At 45.0% G+C, this 16,675-nt stretch overlaps 1 protein-coding gene across 1 annotated transcript in view; it reads left to right on the top strand.

Moving 5' to 3' along the window:
* The window catches only part of CHRNA9 (cholinergic receptor nicotinic alpha 9 subunit), a 34,649-nt gene extending 20,019 nt beyond the window's left edge, over positions 1 to 14,630 (top strand). The window contains exons 3-5 of the mRNA XM_040419917.1: positions 7,867 to 8,021; positions 11,231 to 11,763; positions 14,080 to 14,630. Coding sequence (XP_040275851.1) covers positions 7,867 to 8,021; positions 11,231 to 11,763; positions 14,080 to 14,630 — 1,239 coding nt within the window. The remainder of the gene's footprint in view (positions 1 to 7,866; positions 8,022 to 11,230; positions 11,764 to 14,079) is intronic.
* The last annotated feature ends 2,045 nt before the right edge of the window (positions 14,631 to 16,675 follow it).

The raw sequence follows: 16,675 nt of genomic DNA, 5'->3' as shown, positions 1-16,675 counted from the left end.
TCTGACACAGGATATTCAGATCCGGAACACTAGGTTCTGGTGTCAGGCAGAGCTTCAACCGGTTTCGGTGTACAATTTGGGATCCCTTGTCTTCCCGGGTGATCTCATAAGTGTGAGTTCCAACATTTGGGATTGCAGTGACAACATAGGGACTTCGCTCCCACTTACTGTCCAATTTGCTGGTACGACGGTTATTCTTTAACCATACCACGGCCCCTATGGTCAAGGGTTCTGCATGGGCTGCCTGATCATAGTCTCTCTGCTGTCGGTCTCTAGCAAGGTCCATACGTTCCTGAACAATGGCTTTGGCTGCATCTAATCGCCTTTGGTGCTCAGCAACCCAGTCGGTGTTAGGTAATGGGTTAATGCAATCAGGCACATGTATGTCCAATGAATGATCAGCAGGCAATGTTCCTTGGCGCCCAAACATCAAGTAAAAAGGGGTATACCCGGTGGAACAATGTATGGTATGATTGTATGTGAACATGAGCTGTGGCAACAGACTGGGCCAATCTCCTCTGTTCTCAGGAGGCACGGCCCTCAGCATCTCTATCAAGGTCTGATTCATTTTTTCACATAATCCGTTACCTTGAGGATGGTAGGCCGTCGTCCGGATCTTCTTACAGTTGTGTAAGCGGCACAGTTCATGGAACAGATGGGACTCAAAAGCAGGTCGTTGATCGGTGAGGATCTTTTCTGGACATCCATAGGGCAGGAGGAAGTGCTTCCAGAACATTTCGGCTGTAGTCTTGGCTGTCTGGTCTCTCACAGGCACTGCTACAACAAACTTTGTGAAATGGTCAATAATAGTCATGGCATAAGCATACCCTGAGCGACTAGGCTCCAGTTTTACATGGTCGATGGCGACAAGTTCAAGAGGACGGGTACTTACAATGGGTCTCAGTGGTGCCCTCTGATCATGGTGCTCACTTCGTTTCAAGGCACAGGCTACACACTCTCGACACCACTTCTCCATGTCTTCTCTCATGCCTACCCAGTAAAACCGCTGGCGGATAGTAGCTTCAGTCTTTTGGACCCCAAAGTTACCGGATTGATTGTGGTACATCTCCAACACCATACCTGCATCTCGTCGGGGTATGAGAATCTGGTGTACTCTTTCGTTGGACACTGGGTCTAGGCTTCTCCGTAGCAATAGGCCCTTTTGTATGAAGAGTTGATGGCGCTGTCTCCACAGTTTGATGAGCTCAGGATCTGCACTCTTACGCCGAATCCTCTCAGGGGCTCTGCCACTAGTAATAAAGTCCAACAACTCACCCAGCACTCTACTTTCAGACTGTAGTTTCACCCACCTTTCTTCTTTAGGTTCAGGCCTACTGGAGGGTGAAGGAACTGCCGCTCTGTTATTGGTAGCTCGAGCCTGATCCTGTTGAGCAAATTTGTTATAGAAAGCCGGCATCTCTACATCTTCCCAAGCATCTCGCACATCATCAGGAGCTGTCTCTGTGGGAAGCCTGGATAAAGCATCAGCATTATCATTAGTACGTCCAGCACGATACTTTACAGAGAAATTATAGTTGGCAAGGCGAGAGGCCCATCTCTGCTCCAAGGCCCCCAATCTAGCTGTATTGAGATGTGCCAGAGGGTTATTGTCAGTGAATGCAATGAACGGGGTGGCGGCTAGATAATCCTTGAATTTTTCTGTCACCGCCCACACTAATGCCAGGAACTCTAGTTTGAAGGAACTATAATTCTGGTCATTTTTCTCAGCTCCTTTCAGGGAGCGGCTTGCATATGCTATCACTCTCTCTTTTCCCTCTTGGACTTGGGCTAACACAGCTCCCAGGCCGCGCTTGCTAGCATCAGTATACAGATGGAAGGGCTTGCTATAATCTGGATAACCTAACACGGGAGGCTCGGTCAGTTTCTTTTTTAGCAATTGGAACGCTATCTCTCTTTTCTCATTCCACTCAATGGGCACAGGAGTTCTAGGACTCTTTTTGGGTTGCCCCCTCAAGAGTTCCTGGATAGGATCAGCTATTTGAGCAAAATGGGGGATAAAACGTCTATAGTAGCCGGCAAAACCAAGGAAACTCCTCACCTCTTTGACGGTAGTAGGAACCGGCCAATTACGGACAGCTGCTAATTTATCAGGGTCAGGTTGCACTCCCTCTCCGCTTACTACATGCCCCAGGTATCTTACTGCAGGTTTGAGCAGGTGACACTTGGATGGCTTTACCTTCAAGCCATATTTGATAAGGATTTCAAATACTTCTGCCAAATGTTTCAGATGGTCTTCATATGTTTTTGAATACACAATGACGTCATCTAGATACAGCAGCACTGTTTCGAAGTTTTTGTGACCCAAACACCGTTCCATTAGTCTCTGGAAAGTTCCTGGGGCATTACATAGCCCGAACGGCATACAATTGAATTCGAACAGGCCCATGGGAGTAGTGAAAGCAGTCTTTTCCCTATCTGCAGGGGCCATGGGTACTTGCCAGTAGCCACTGGTCAAGTCCAATGTGGAGAAATAGGCAGAGGAGCCCAGAGCAGTTAGTGACTCCTCAATGCGGGGCAGTGGGTATGCATCTTTGTGGGTTATTTGATTAATTTTCCTATAATCCACACAGAAACGGATACCACCATCCTTTTTCTTTACAAGGACCAGGGGTGCAGCCCACGGACTACGGCTGTCCCGGATTACATTAGAGTCCTTCATCTCTTGGATCATTTCCTTTACAGTCTGATATGAAGTAGGCGGTAAAGGTCGGTATCTCTCCTTGATAGGAGGATGAGAGCCAGTAGGTATGGTGTGTTGTATGGCACTCACCTCTCCATAGTCAGTAGCATGCTTACTGAAGGCCTGGTGGTGCTCCTTGACAAGCTGTATAATCCCTTCTTGTTGCCGTTGGGGGGTATTCTCGTCCCCGACATGGAGCTCTTCCCACCAGGGCACTTGTGGCTGGGTCACCGGCGAACATCTGCTGTCTGCAGCTGGCGGCTTTTCTGTCACTGGAAGACGAATGATGTCTTGGAAGGACACCTGGGACAGCTGGGCAACAGGGCAATGCTTAGTAAGCGCAACAGGATGATTACTGAGATTAATCAGACGGACAGGTACTTTACCTTGGGAGACGTTCACCAGGCACTTGGCAGCTCTCACATAAGGATAATCCTCCATCTGGAGTGGTTCCACCAGGGCTGGATAATCTCGGCCTTCGACTCCCAGGACAGCACGACACCACAAAAGAGTTTGAGAATTAGGAGGCAAAGTCACAGGCTTAATATCACGGATCCTGGCAGTACAAATTTCTCCTTTCCCATTAGCAAACCTCTGCTGGGCACTTAACACAGTAATAGTCTTTTGAATCACCCTCCTGGATGCAGAGGAAGCTGTGGGCAAAGTCTGATGTAATACAGCAAGTATTTCTGAATAACAGTTTTTGAAGACATTGGTGCCTAGAATGACAGGATGTCCTCCTCTGTCACCGGCCTGCACTACGATCACTCCCTGTTGAGGCAGGGTTACTTCTCCCACCTGCAGGGTGGGTTCCCAGTATCCATGAACCTTTACTGGTTTGCCATTGCTGGCGATAATTTCCACCCAGGATTCAGGCGGTTGGGTCAATTGGTTGGTGTCCCAGAATTTTTCAAATGCAGGCAGCTGAATAGTAGTGACCTGAGACCCAGTATCTAATAGGGCTTCAAAGGGGATCCCGTTGATCTCTATATTGATTTTAGGATGGGATCCTACATAACGTGGCATCCAATTTGGATCCTCTGGACCTAGTGTTCTACCTCCCGAGGGTTGGTCCTCAGCCTCAGGGGTTGCCCGTTTAACTGCCAGCACGTGGATTCTGTGTGTCCCAGCTTTTTGCAGTATGTACACACGGGCTTCTTGCGACCTCTATTACGCCTCCCAGGATCCCTGGGGTGAGTCTCTTGGTAAAGAGGTGGGAACGGCCTAGGAGATGACAGGAACTCTTCTTCTGTCATTATGGGTTTTTCCCATTCCTCTATTTTTCTGCACACCTTCTCTAGACTTTTAGTGAGGTGATTTACTTGCTCTGTCAGCATGGCAATAGTATCAGTAGCTGACACTTGAACAGCTTGGCCGGCCTCAGCTCGGTTAGTGACAAGAGGTTTTGGCTTGCAGGCTGATGACTCAGATAGGGCGCTCAACTCAGGAGATACTGTGGACCCCAGAATTTTTATAGCCAGTTCTTTAAAGTCCAGAAAGGCACTGTTAGGGTGCTGGGCGGACAGCATCTTTAACTGGGTCCTTATTTGTTCACTAGACACCCCGTTGATAAATTGTTCCCTTAGGGTCTGGTCCCGGTTATCAGCCTCTTTGGGATCTATCTGGATTACAGCCCCTAAAGCCTCCTGAAGTGATAGGGCAAAGTCACGGAGGGACTCACCGGACTTCTGTTTCTTGCCAAAGAAGTGCATCTTTATCTCTGAGGCAGTCCTAGTTTCAAAAGTGGCTCTGAGGCGGGTGAAGATCTGTTCTAGAGTACTCCGCTCAGTAGCAGGCCAGGATAATACCTCCCTGCGGGCAGCTCCCTCCAGTTGCGCCAGCATGATTTCCATTTGCTGGTCGGCATTTATAGGGTACAATCGGAATAGTGCCAGCAACTTTTCTTTAAAGTCCCTTAGGGTATGGGTCTCTCCCCTGTAGCGGGGGAACCATGGGGCCCCGAAATAGTAAGGCATGGTAAAGGGCATCATGCTGGGGGCTGTAGGATGATTAGGAGCCGCAAGCTCTCCCGGGGCCGGCTGCTCAGGCACTCCTGGCTCTGACATGGTAGTCTATTGAGAGGTGGCCGCTGGCGACTAAAGGGGCCGGAACAATCCCCTTCCCTCCAGTTACAAGTGCTTACCGGTATCGCCGGGCTTGCGCAGGCCAAGTCTCGCGAGGTTCCGGACGTCCTGAGACCGCGGTGACGCAGGAGAAGCAGGGCCGCGGCGGTGCGATGATGAAGAGGGGCGGGACTCTCTGTGTCTTTGCAGGGATCCGCCCACGAATGTCCTCAGCGGCGCGGGAAACTTTACTCCAGGCAGCCGGTGGCCATCTTTAGCAAAACGCTGTCCATTCACTGACAGCAAGCAGGATTGTAAAAAGTCCACAAAACCACACTCCAATGCGGCGATTTTCTTCCTCTGGGTAGCGCAACACTGCACAGCGCTTTTTAGAGGTTTTTGGTACACTTTGGGTATGATTTTCAGTCCACAAAGTCCACTTGAATAAAACAGGCAAATTGTCACTTTGGTCACAGGGCAACTGTATAAGGCACAAAGTTCACGCTTCTTGCACTAGAAAGCGTGCGTATCCTGTTCGTGACGCCAAAAGAGAGGTGCAGCGTACTCAAGTTGTGTGCAGTAGGTGTTTCTGGGTGATGTAGTGCAATATACACTAACCTGGTACAGCTGACTCTCTGCAAGGGCAGGTATAGGTAGAAATAGTTCGTGACGCCAGTGCCAAGTAAACGGTGGCACGCCGTTTGCGGATGCAGGAATAAATTGAGGAAACGTAGTATTAAAACAGAACTCCAACTTTAGTAGTTTTCCAGCAGAGACAATAATGGAAATGCAGTTCCTTAGCATACAGTCGATTTTGCAATTCGGTCGATGCAGGCAATTCAGTTATAGCAGGGTAATTACAGAGTGTTGAACACAGGACTTGCAGCACAGGAGCTTGCACTCTAATTCTGTCTGATCCTGGAATATAGCATATCTTCACCAAGGCCCATTAACCTAGTTCTGGCTTTATATCCTTGGCTATAGCTTTAATCAGTACCTCCTCTGTCTTTCTGAGTACCTCTTGCTTTCCTGATCTTTGCCTCTGTCTCTCTCAGCTTCTGGAAACTTCCTCAGGCTCTAGAAACTTCTGAGCTGTGGTCTAGACTGACTTCTGCACTCCACACTAGATCAGGTTACACTGACTTTCCCTTCCTTGTCTGGCCCTTATATAAACTAGGGCTCCCTAGCTCCCTCTAATGCCTAAGAGCTGGAATGACACCCCTAGCCGGCCTGTACTTGCAAGTTTCATAGCAACAGGGAAATACATGCATTACATTACATGACATTTTATAAAACTGACATATACCAACTTCCCCATAATTAAGGAGGGACGACAGCACACCAAGTGACCTTTGGTAGTGACGGGTATTACAGTTCCCGTACACTACATTAGTGCAGTATCTTTTTTGGTTCACTGGTTATACCGAGAGGCCAAACTGTGAATAGACACCCTTCTCATATGGGCAGGAACCTAGTGGTAGCTGTTTCTACGTCAGTCTATGTAAGTAATAGTCTATAGTCTTATGCAGCACTTTAACCTTCCTTAGAGCACAACCTAAGCACAAGCCGAGGACTGCTTGCTTTTAAGTGAGGGGGAATGTAACACCCCCGAGTGGTGTTGCAACTCCTACACCCTGCTACTATCTCTAATGGTCTAACCTAATGTAATTTTATGCATTCATTCCAGGTCCTCCACACTGTGCATTTCTAATGTTATGTAACTGTTCATGTAATGTGCCTGGTTCACCAGCAGGTGGCAGCAAACATGGCAGAGATGTACTTAGATAGAATGGAATTTACCATTCCATTCTAACCCCCCTCTGTAGGGGAGTGGGCCAGCCCTACTTCCTGCAGGGATGGTGGGGACCAGTTAGTTCCAGTCTAGTTTACCCCCAGCTAGGGGAAAGGTGGGCAGGAGCACATCTCTGCTGGATGTGCCCACGCCAGCCAGAGCACCCTAAGCTCTGCTGGCCATGGAGGCCAAATCTTGAAGCCTCAGGAGGAAAGTTCCTTGGCATAACCTAGAGTCAGACTACAAAGAGAAGTGCAGCATACAGAAGAAGCTGAGTTATACAGCCAGCCTGCCAGTACAGCAGAGTCAGAAAGAGAAAGATGTAGCAGAGTGCCTGCCAGTTTTAATGCTAAAGCCTGCTGGAACCAAGACAAAGCCTGTAAACCATTTTGGAGAAACGTTTATTCAAGTAAAGCTGCCACTGAACTTCATCTCAAGGTCTAGACTCAAGTTATTCTTTTATTTCTCAATTATTCCCCTATTTATTGCTTCGGAGCCAAAGCCTGGGGTCCAGCGGTATCTAGGCAGGAGCACTGTGACACACATAAAGAAACAGATAGGTTGCACTATACCACTTGGTATTTCCTACGCCTTGGACGCGTTATATAGAGGGCCCTGGGGGGAGGCCGCACAAGCAACTAAACCATGGACAGAGCCAGAAGCAGAAGGCTCCATCCATTATGCAGTAGCCATTCTAGGGTACTGTGGCTCAGCTCCCACCAATGTACTAAGCCTTCTGCTTCTGGCTCCATCCACTGCTTAGCTTCCGGTGCCTGCTGCTGACTGGTGGAAGTGCTGGACTCCCCCAATCTGATATTATTGATCTATCAGGAAGCTAGGTTATCAATAATACAAAGCTGTGGTCAGTGTCTAACACAGTCATTGATGTCACATAATGACTTCGAAGTTGAAATCAGTCATTAGGAATGACAAAAATCATGAGTGTATGACCAGCTTTAGTTCAGCTATGAAGACTCTTGTGATTTCTCTTTATGTTTCTGTTATCATGCAATGGAGGGACTTGGTGAGCACTGTACAGGCTCCATGTAGAGGCATTGCTGAGAAAATGAGCCCTAATTCTCCATGACTTGTTCATGGTTCCCGTTTTAGTCCAAAATTATGACCCTTTTACTAGAGACAGGGACTAGTGTGCTGTCCTCTCCTACGGTGGCACCCAGGTATAATAAACTCCAAAAATTGCTGATAGGATATTACCTGGTCCCACTGGAATAGGCAGGCTCAGCTGATTTGTATGCCATGTGGTTGGTCATCTTATCTTGCTTGAATATTTGCCGTTGATCATTTTCCAGGATGAAAGGAACCAGATATTAACAGCATACATATGGATTAGGCAGAGCTGGTATGATGCTTACCTGACATGGGAGAGAGATGAGTATGATGGCCTAGATTCAATTCGGATTCCGAGCAACATGGTATGGAGACCAGACATAGTCCTGTATAACAAGTAAGCAGACTACCAATAGTGATATGTTATTTTTTCTGTACTAAATGAATGGCAGGGCAATACTGGGATCTACCATGTTTCCCCGAAAATAAGCCCTAGCGCTATTTTGCAGGGTTTTTGGAGTAGGCTTAAAATATAAGCCCTACTCCAAAAATAAGCCCTAGATACAGCCGTATTTTTTTTCTATTTAAAAGGGAAGTTGGGGGAAATGTGTGGGCTGCAGCAGCTCAGGAGCGCTCACTAATGGCTGGCGGGCAGCACAGGCTTCAGGCTTCAGTAAATTAGCCTTCAGTGAAGCTGCCAGCCCGCGCATAGATCGTGGCACTAAGCAGCACCTGACAGGCGGGCTGGCGGCTTCACTAAATGCTAAATTATGCCGGCAGCCCGCGCTTCCCTTCACTTTCACGTTGGGCGGGCTGGCGGCTTCTCTGTATGCCCTGTACAGCCGCCAGCCCGCACTTTCTTACTTACATGAAGGAGGCAGCAGGAGTATCTTCTTCTCCTCTCTGCTGCCTGGAGGAGCTCCCCACATCTCTCCCGTGCCGTATCTGCTCTCCCTGGTACCGTAGATTGCTGCCTAGGTCCCTTGGGTAAGGACAACTTAGGGGCAATATACGGTACCAGAATGAAAAATGTGTGGCAAATATGACTATAACTGCAGTATATGGGTGCATTCCCATGGATAAGGGGGGTTCTAGTCATATTTAATATATAAACTGTTCTGTAATTGGCATGTGTCTATATAAAATATGTTCATGAGCCAAAATAAGCCCTACCCCAATAAAAACCCTAACCCTTTTTTCGAAGACCCTGTCTTATTTTAGGAGAAACATGGTAGGACCCATTCATTCTGCTAGAAGCCCATAGGAGCGAAGCAGAGGATGGGACATAGGAGTGGTAATGGCATTGATTTACAGTCAATCACAGTGGCGATCCTTACATTGATGCTCCCTAGGGCCAAGGCGGTGACAGGAGGGCACACCCTTTCTTCCCTCAGGGCACACATTAAAGGGGTTGTCTCAATTCAGCAAATAACAGCAAATTCAGCAAATAACATTTGATATGTAGAAGAAGTTAATACAAGCCACTTCCTATTGTATAATTATCCATACTGCTTCCTTTCCTGGCTGGATTCAAGCGCCAGCCTCTCTGGTGGCCAGGACTGTGTGAACGCACATAAGCTAGTGATTTTTCCTATCATATGCAAGCACGACCACCGCTGCTGTATTGCAGGGTGGTCATAACCATGGAAACAAGCAGTGTATAATATTATGGGAAAATTAATCCAGCCAGCAAAGGAAGCAGTATATGGACAATCACATTACATTAGTAAGTGGCTTATATTAACTTTCTCTACATGATAAATGCTATTTGCTGAAGTGAGAGAACCCCTTTAATGTTGTGGCTCCTGCCTAATGGCAGTTGGGAGGCCCCTTGGTGTTGTGGTTTGATGCGGCAAGGCAGGAGGTGCAGGGAGCAATGGTCGGTGTATGGTGCAGGAGTCAGTAACCAAGCCAGATGTAGGAAATAAACATCTCTACTAAAGTGCAGAATGGAAGTTGTAGTACATTCAATGGTTTCAAAACAGAGTTCCAAATAATTCACAGTGCAGATCTTCCCAAATAGCAATATATGGATTTATACGCTTGGTACTCTTTCCTTTCTATCTTCCAAGACTCTCTCTGCAGAATCTATGGCTGGCAATATTACCTTGCATTAGTGGCTGTAATTTCCAACTGAGGGTTAAAGATATGGTTGGCCAGGCCGCATCCCAGTATGAAGGGTGTATCAGCAATGTCCCTCTCACAGCAGTAAGGTCTATGGCAGACTTAGGGTCCATCCACACGTCCGTGGGTGTTTTGCAGATCCGCAAAACACAGACACCGGCAATGTGCGTTCCGCGTTTCGCGGAACGCACATCGCCGGCACTATAATAGAAAATGCCTTTTCTTGTCCGCAGTTGCAGACAAGAATAGGACATGTTCTATTTTTTTCGGGAACGGAATTGTGGATCTGGAAGTGGACAGCACATAGCATTCGTTCCGGCCCTATTAAAAATGAATGGGAAATCCGGAAAAAAATTGCGGATGTGTAAATGGACCCTTAAACAGCACAATACCTTACCGACTCCAATGCTGGGCCATGCAGATTCTGATTTATCTGTCTGTCTGATTTATCTGAAGTACTGTAGAAATGGTGAGGTCTTTCTATTAAGTAGATAATCCTCAGAGAAGGTGATTCTCTGTAACTTTGGTCCTGTACTGCGAGGAGCAGAGCACATGAAACAACCTCACTCTTCCTCCTCTAACTCACAACTCCACTAGACTGAGCTAGGGGGCAGATCTAGGATCCACACCTAACTTCCTGCAGGGGCTGAGTCAGAGTAATTAACCCCATCTCATCCATACAACAGCTATGCTTGGTACATTACAATCTATGGACATATAAAAAAGCAATCAATAACATTGCCTAATATTACTGTATATAACAGAAACAGTTTGGAAGTACCTTGTTCTGGGATACTGCAATACTAGAAGGACATTTCGTTACAAATGCATCTTCCATTTCTTGTCTTGTGAAGTCGTAAAGTTTAATATTAATACACTCTTGACATATTAGTTTTGATAAAGTACTTGCACTCCCCATGCAAAAGCTTCTATTCTTAGAATTTTACATTATGTTTTTACTCTGTTATTTCTCCTGGGAATCTATGAATACATTGAAAACTAGGCATTACTGTTTCCATTGTCAGTAGGGTGTGTCCCTCCATACTCTGACAATGACAGTATTCATTGTACAGGAGTCTGTAGGGGACAAGGGTCTTGCGTTTTGACAAGATGAATGGTAACAGCGAGTTTTCAATTTATCCATCCATTTCTAGGAGCAGTACAATGCTCCAGATTTGTTAGTTCACATGGAATACAATCATTTGTTAAAATAGAAATGCCAGGAGTGGTGACAGGCCCTCTTTTAGATGATGCTCTATGATACCTGGGCAACAAGATTGAAAAATACCTTGATGCATCCTTTTATAAAATTATCTTTACCAACGCCTGGTAATAATTAAACCCATTGCAGCACTCATCACATCTCACATCTGGAAAATGATCCATTGTTTGGGTATATCTGCACTGATTTCTCTATGGACAATTAAGGTTTCCTTAAGTTGGAAAGTTAGAAATATATATGTCATTGCTTTCATCCAACAGGGCAGATGATGAATTTTCTGAGCCAGTGAATACAAATGTTGTCCTCCGATATGATGGAAGAATCACATGGGATTCTCCAGCTATAACCAAAAGCTCCTGTGTAGTGGATGTCTCTTATTTCCCATTTGACAATCAACAATGTAACCTGACCTTTGGCTCATGGACCTACAATGGTAATCAGGTGGACCTTATAAATGCTATGGCCACTGGGGACCTTTCTGACTTTGTGGAAAATGTGGAATGGGAGATGCAGGGTATGCCAGCAGTGAAGAACGTCATCACTTATGGCTGCTGTTCAGAGCCTTACCCTGATGTCACCTTCACACTGATCCTTAAGAGGAGATCTTCCTTCTATATTTTCAATTTGTTAATACCCTGTGTCATGATATCTTTTCTGGCTCCACTAGGCTTCTATCTTCCTGCAGATTCAGGGGAAAAAGTTTCGTTGGGAGTGACAGTTTTGCTGGCCCTTACTGTCTTTCAATTAATGGTAGCAGAAAGCATGCCTCCTTCTGAAAGTGTGCCATTGATAGGTAAGTTCAAAGCATCATCAATGGCACCATGGTTTTCATTGGGGCTCCTTACAGAATAAAGGTGGTTTTAGACGGGCCGACTGAGCGGCCGATTGTTGGGAAGGAAGCGTTCCTTCCCGACAATTGGTTGCTCGTTCAGTGAAGGAGACCAGTGCATTTCCATGCAGCGATTACCTTCACTATATGAGGATGGGGGATCGCTATAGCGATTCCTTGTCCTCGTACAGAATCATGGCTTCTGTGCAGAAGATCGCTGTTTAGACCACATGATCTGCAGCCATGATTGACAAGATCATCAGATGAACGGGCGTTTTGCGGCACATTTAGAAGGCCAAATGTGGACGATTATTGGTGCGTCTAAATCCACCTTATGCATTGGGGTCCTCCACAACAACTTGTTACCATGAAGTGAATGAAATTTGTTATCTCATTTGGACATAAATATTACCATTAGTATAATAGAATCTTCAAACGGTTAAGAAACAAAGTCATTGAATATCTGGTTGACAATATACAATAATGGACTATGTCAACTTTCTTACTTTGATGTAATTTATCTTAAAGAGGATTACTGAGATTAAAACATTGATAGTTCATATTTAGGGTAGGCCATCAATGTTAGCTCATGGAGTTCTAACCACCAGGCCTCCTACGGATCAAGTGAATTGGGCACAGTCATAGCATCATGTATGGAGGAGCTGCTGTGTCTGGTTGAACAAGGAGGTGGCCTGGCGGTCAAACTTGCCTATTCCAAGGGGAAGGCCCCTTTAATTTCAAGTTATAAAATGGACATAAATTTTCACCCATGCGTCACTTAACCCAGTGACATAATATATAATATATAATTATTAAATAATAATAAACTTTTCTGTTTATACACAGTCGAGTCACATTATGAAGGAAGTCAGGTCTGGTGAGCTGGCTTAGTGGGTACATAAGTTAAGCGCTAGGCTGTCTGTACAAATATATCTATCATTGCTGTCATGGGCAAAAAGGGCAATTTATCACAGTTGCAAAAACATATTACTATTGGCAATATTTCTGAAACTGCGCAGTTTGTGAACTGTTCATTCAGTGCTGTGGTGAAAGTGTATCAGATGGCACAATTGTAAATAAGCATCATGGAAACTGCGGAGTGCCAGGTGCCATTGATGTGAGAGGTGAACATTGGCTAAGAAGGTGCGCAAAGGCAGATCAACACACAACAGTTGAGCAGCTCAACACTAAAATAAACAAGGGGGCTACCATATGTGTGCCTAAAACGAAGGTTCAGTGAACCCTATAGCTTATGGGGTACAGAAGCAGACAGATGGTCACTGCACGTCTGCTAACAAAGTTACATCGGCAAAAAAGGCTTAAATTTTCAAGGCAGTATCGGAATTGGACCTCTGCTGATTGGCAAAGGATTGCCTTCACTGAAGAGTTACGTTTTCTGCTTCATCCAGCGGACCGACGTTGGAGTGCAGACGAGAAACATCAGAGAACAAACATCTTGCAACTATTGCTGGAAGAACACAAGCTGGTGGTGACAGTGTCATGGGCTTGGGAATGTTTTTGTGGCAATTCTCTGGGCCCACTCATCCATTTGAAAGGCACTCTCAAATAAACTGGGTTTGAATCCATCCTTGTAGATCACGTGCACCCATACATGCTGATTGTCTTCTCTGAGGCAGATGGGATTTTCCAGCAAGAAAAGGCCACATGTCACACAACTAGAAATGACCGGCATTGATTAGAAAAGCATGACCAAGACTTCCAAGTAAAACCTTGGCCTCCTAATTTCCCAGACTTGAACTCAATTGAGCATCTGTGGGACCTACTTGATTATCGTAATGGCTCTATGGATCCTCCCCCATGGACCCTTCATCAGCTGTGGGATGCACGGCAGTCAGCATGGCTCCAGATACCTGAGACAATCTACCAGGAACTTATTGAGTCAATCCCATCCCGTCTAGATGCTGTCCATGTTACACCTGACTGTTACACTGGATATTAACTGGTGGTCATAATAATGTGACTAGACTGTGTATTTTGTGTTAAAAAAAATGTATATTTTAAATTCAGATGTCTGAGCCTCATAATATTGATGACATATCCTCAGGCTCGGTGATTAATAAACAATCAGCAAGGGTCCAACGCTCCGCACCCTCACCCCAGAGAAGAAAAGTGTCGTGGACATGCTGGGTTACTGCAGCTCAGCTCCCATTCGCTCGAAGGATAGGTCATCAATATTAGAAACTTGAAAAACACCTTTAATTATCTTAATGTGTTATACATTTCCATGTGATCTAATACCTTTCTTCTCCCTTGCATTAGGTAAATATTATATAGCTACCATGACCATGATCACAGCATCTACGGCTCTGACAATCATCATCATGAATATACATCTTTGTGGAGCAGAAGCAAAGCCTATCCCTCACTGGGCCAGGGTCATCATACTTGATTACATGTCTAAAATATTTTTTGTGTATGATGTTGGGGAGAACTGCACCACACCACAAGATGAATGTGACACCATTTCTCAGGACAGTGTTCACTCCTTTAATGATTATGAGAGAGAACAGGATGTCTATAACACATTGAAGCGCCCTCTTTCTATCAGAACAGATTTTGTATGTGACATTGACATCCCTACTAAGGTCAATGACGGTCACTCCAATGGATTCTGCAACCACTGCATACATTACAAAGCCTTGGCAAGTAACCTTGAATACATTACTAACTGGTATAAAGAACAGAAATCAATTAGTGCCAAGGGGATTGAGTGGAAAAAGGTCGCAAAGGTGATGGATCGATTCTTCATGTGGGTCTTTTTTATCATGGTCTTCTTTATGAGCATTTTAATCATTGCAAAGGCAATGTAAATGTATATATCAACAAGTAATATCATAAAATGCAAAAAAAAAAAAGCAATACTACAGTGATTTTTCCGATCATTCAATACTTACATGTTTCATTCAAAATACTGGATGATGCCCACTAGAATTTCTTTGTAGGTAGCCTCCAGCCCCTACAACTCTAGGATAGTAATAGCTTTATTGACCATTAAATCAGCATTTGGTGCTTTTACTCGCCTTCTTGGACTCTAAAAACAATGGTGGGACATAACTGAAGTGCATATGTGACTCCTATTGCTCAATCTAGCAACCACACTAAGGGTAGACCACACGGTCAGGTTTCTTGATGCAGTTTTGGAATCCAAAATCAGGAGTGGAGCATAAAAGAGGAGAAAGTATAAAGGACAGATACGACTTCTCCTGTTTTGAATATACTCCTGGTTTTTGCATCAAGAAACCATGTGGTCACGCCCTAAGGCTTGTAATTTGTGCTAACTTTTTGTTATGTATTAAGTTGCCCAAAGAAATTTGAAAAACCCAACCGAACCTGCTGACTCTGCAGGACTGACCAACAAGCTAACGTGTATGGGGCTGTCAGACCAGACTGAGAAATCCGCACATTTCTTAGTCATATCTGTTAATGGTTTAGCAACAGTCAAGTAATTCAGGATAAATTTACGGTAGTAGTTGGTGAACCCCAAAAATTGCATGAGCGCTTTCAGATTTTCGGGTCGATCCCAGTCCAACACAGCACAGACTTTTTCTGAGTCCATACGAAAACCCAAAGATGAGAGTAGGTAACCCAGGAATTGCACTTCCGGAACCACAAATACACACTTCTCCATCTTAGCATACAATTTATTCTCCCTTAGGATCTGTAAGACCTGTCTCACGTGATCCTGATGCTTCTCCATGTTAGGGGAATAAATTAATCATCCAGATACACCACCCCAATCCTGCCTACCAGATGATGAAAGATGTCATTGATGAAATGTTAAAAAACAGCAGGAGCATTGGTCAACCCAAAAGGCATAAACCAAATTCTCAAAATGACCTTCAGGGGTATTAAAGACCATCTTCCATTCATCCCCCTCCTTGACCCTTACCAGATTATATACGCCCCTCAAATACAATTTAGAGAACACCTTAGCACCGACAATCTGATTGAACAAATCTGGGATCAAAGGAAGGGGATAGGGATCACAGACAGTAATGCGATTAATCTCACGGAAATCCAGACATGGCCTAAGAGTTCCGTCCTTTTTCTTAACAAAGAAAAATCCTGCATCAACTGTGGATTTGGACGGTCTAATATGTTCCTTAGCCAAACTCTCGGTGATATACTCTCGCATGGCTGCTCTTTCGGGTTCAGAAAGGTTATACAACTGAGATTTGGCCAATTTAGCTCCGGGAATAAGGTTGATAGGGCAATCATACTCTTGATGTGGGGGTAACTCCTGGTCTCCACTTTCAGAGAATACATCAGCAAAATCTGAAATAAAGGAAGGTACAGCTTTAGTGGTTACAACACAAAGCAATGTGCTAAGACAGTTGTCTATGCAATAATCACTCCAATCAAGAATCTGTCTCGCTTGCCAATCGATGGTAGGATTATGTTTACTTAACCGTGGTAAACCTAGCACCACCGGAGCAGGCAGACCCTCCAGCACAAAACACAAGATGGATTCTTGATGAAAATCACCCACCTTTAAACGGATTTCCTGCACAATTTGTGATAAACATTTTTGAGTGAGTGGAGCGGAATCAATTGCAAACACCAAAATATTTCTGTCTAATGCATTTGTTGTCAAACCATGCATACAAACAAACTGACCATCAACTAGGCTAACTCCTGCCCCACTGTCAATAAACACCTAAATTCCCACAGTTTTGGAGTCTAGCGCCACCTCGGTCGACAGGAGAAATCGGGTTCTACCAGTAAATGAAAAAAGTATGTTTTCTGGCTCCCCACCCACACCACCAATAGTAAGTTGGGGATTAAACTTTCCTTTTTCACCTTGACGTTGAACGTACAGACAAATATTCACAAAATGTCCCTTCTTTCCACAACA

Source organism: Bufo bufo, chromosome 2 (assembly GCF_905171765.1).
Source record: "Bufo bufo chromosome 2, aBufBuf1.1, whole genome shotgun sequence".
NCBI classification, from domain to species: domain Eukaryota; kingdom Metazoa; phylum Chordata; class Amphibia; order Anura; family Bufonidae; genus Bufo; species Bufo bufo.
The sequence above is the reverse complement of the archived record's forward strand: the minus strand, read 5'-3'. Positions and strand labels throughout refer to the sequence as shown.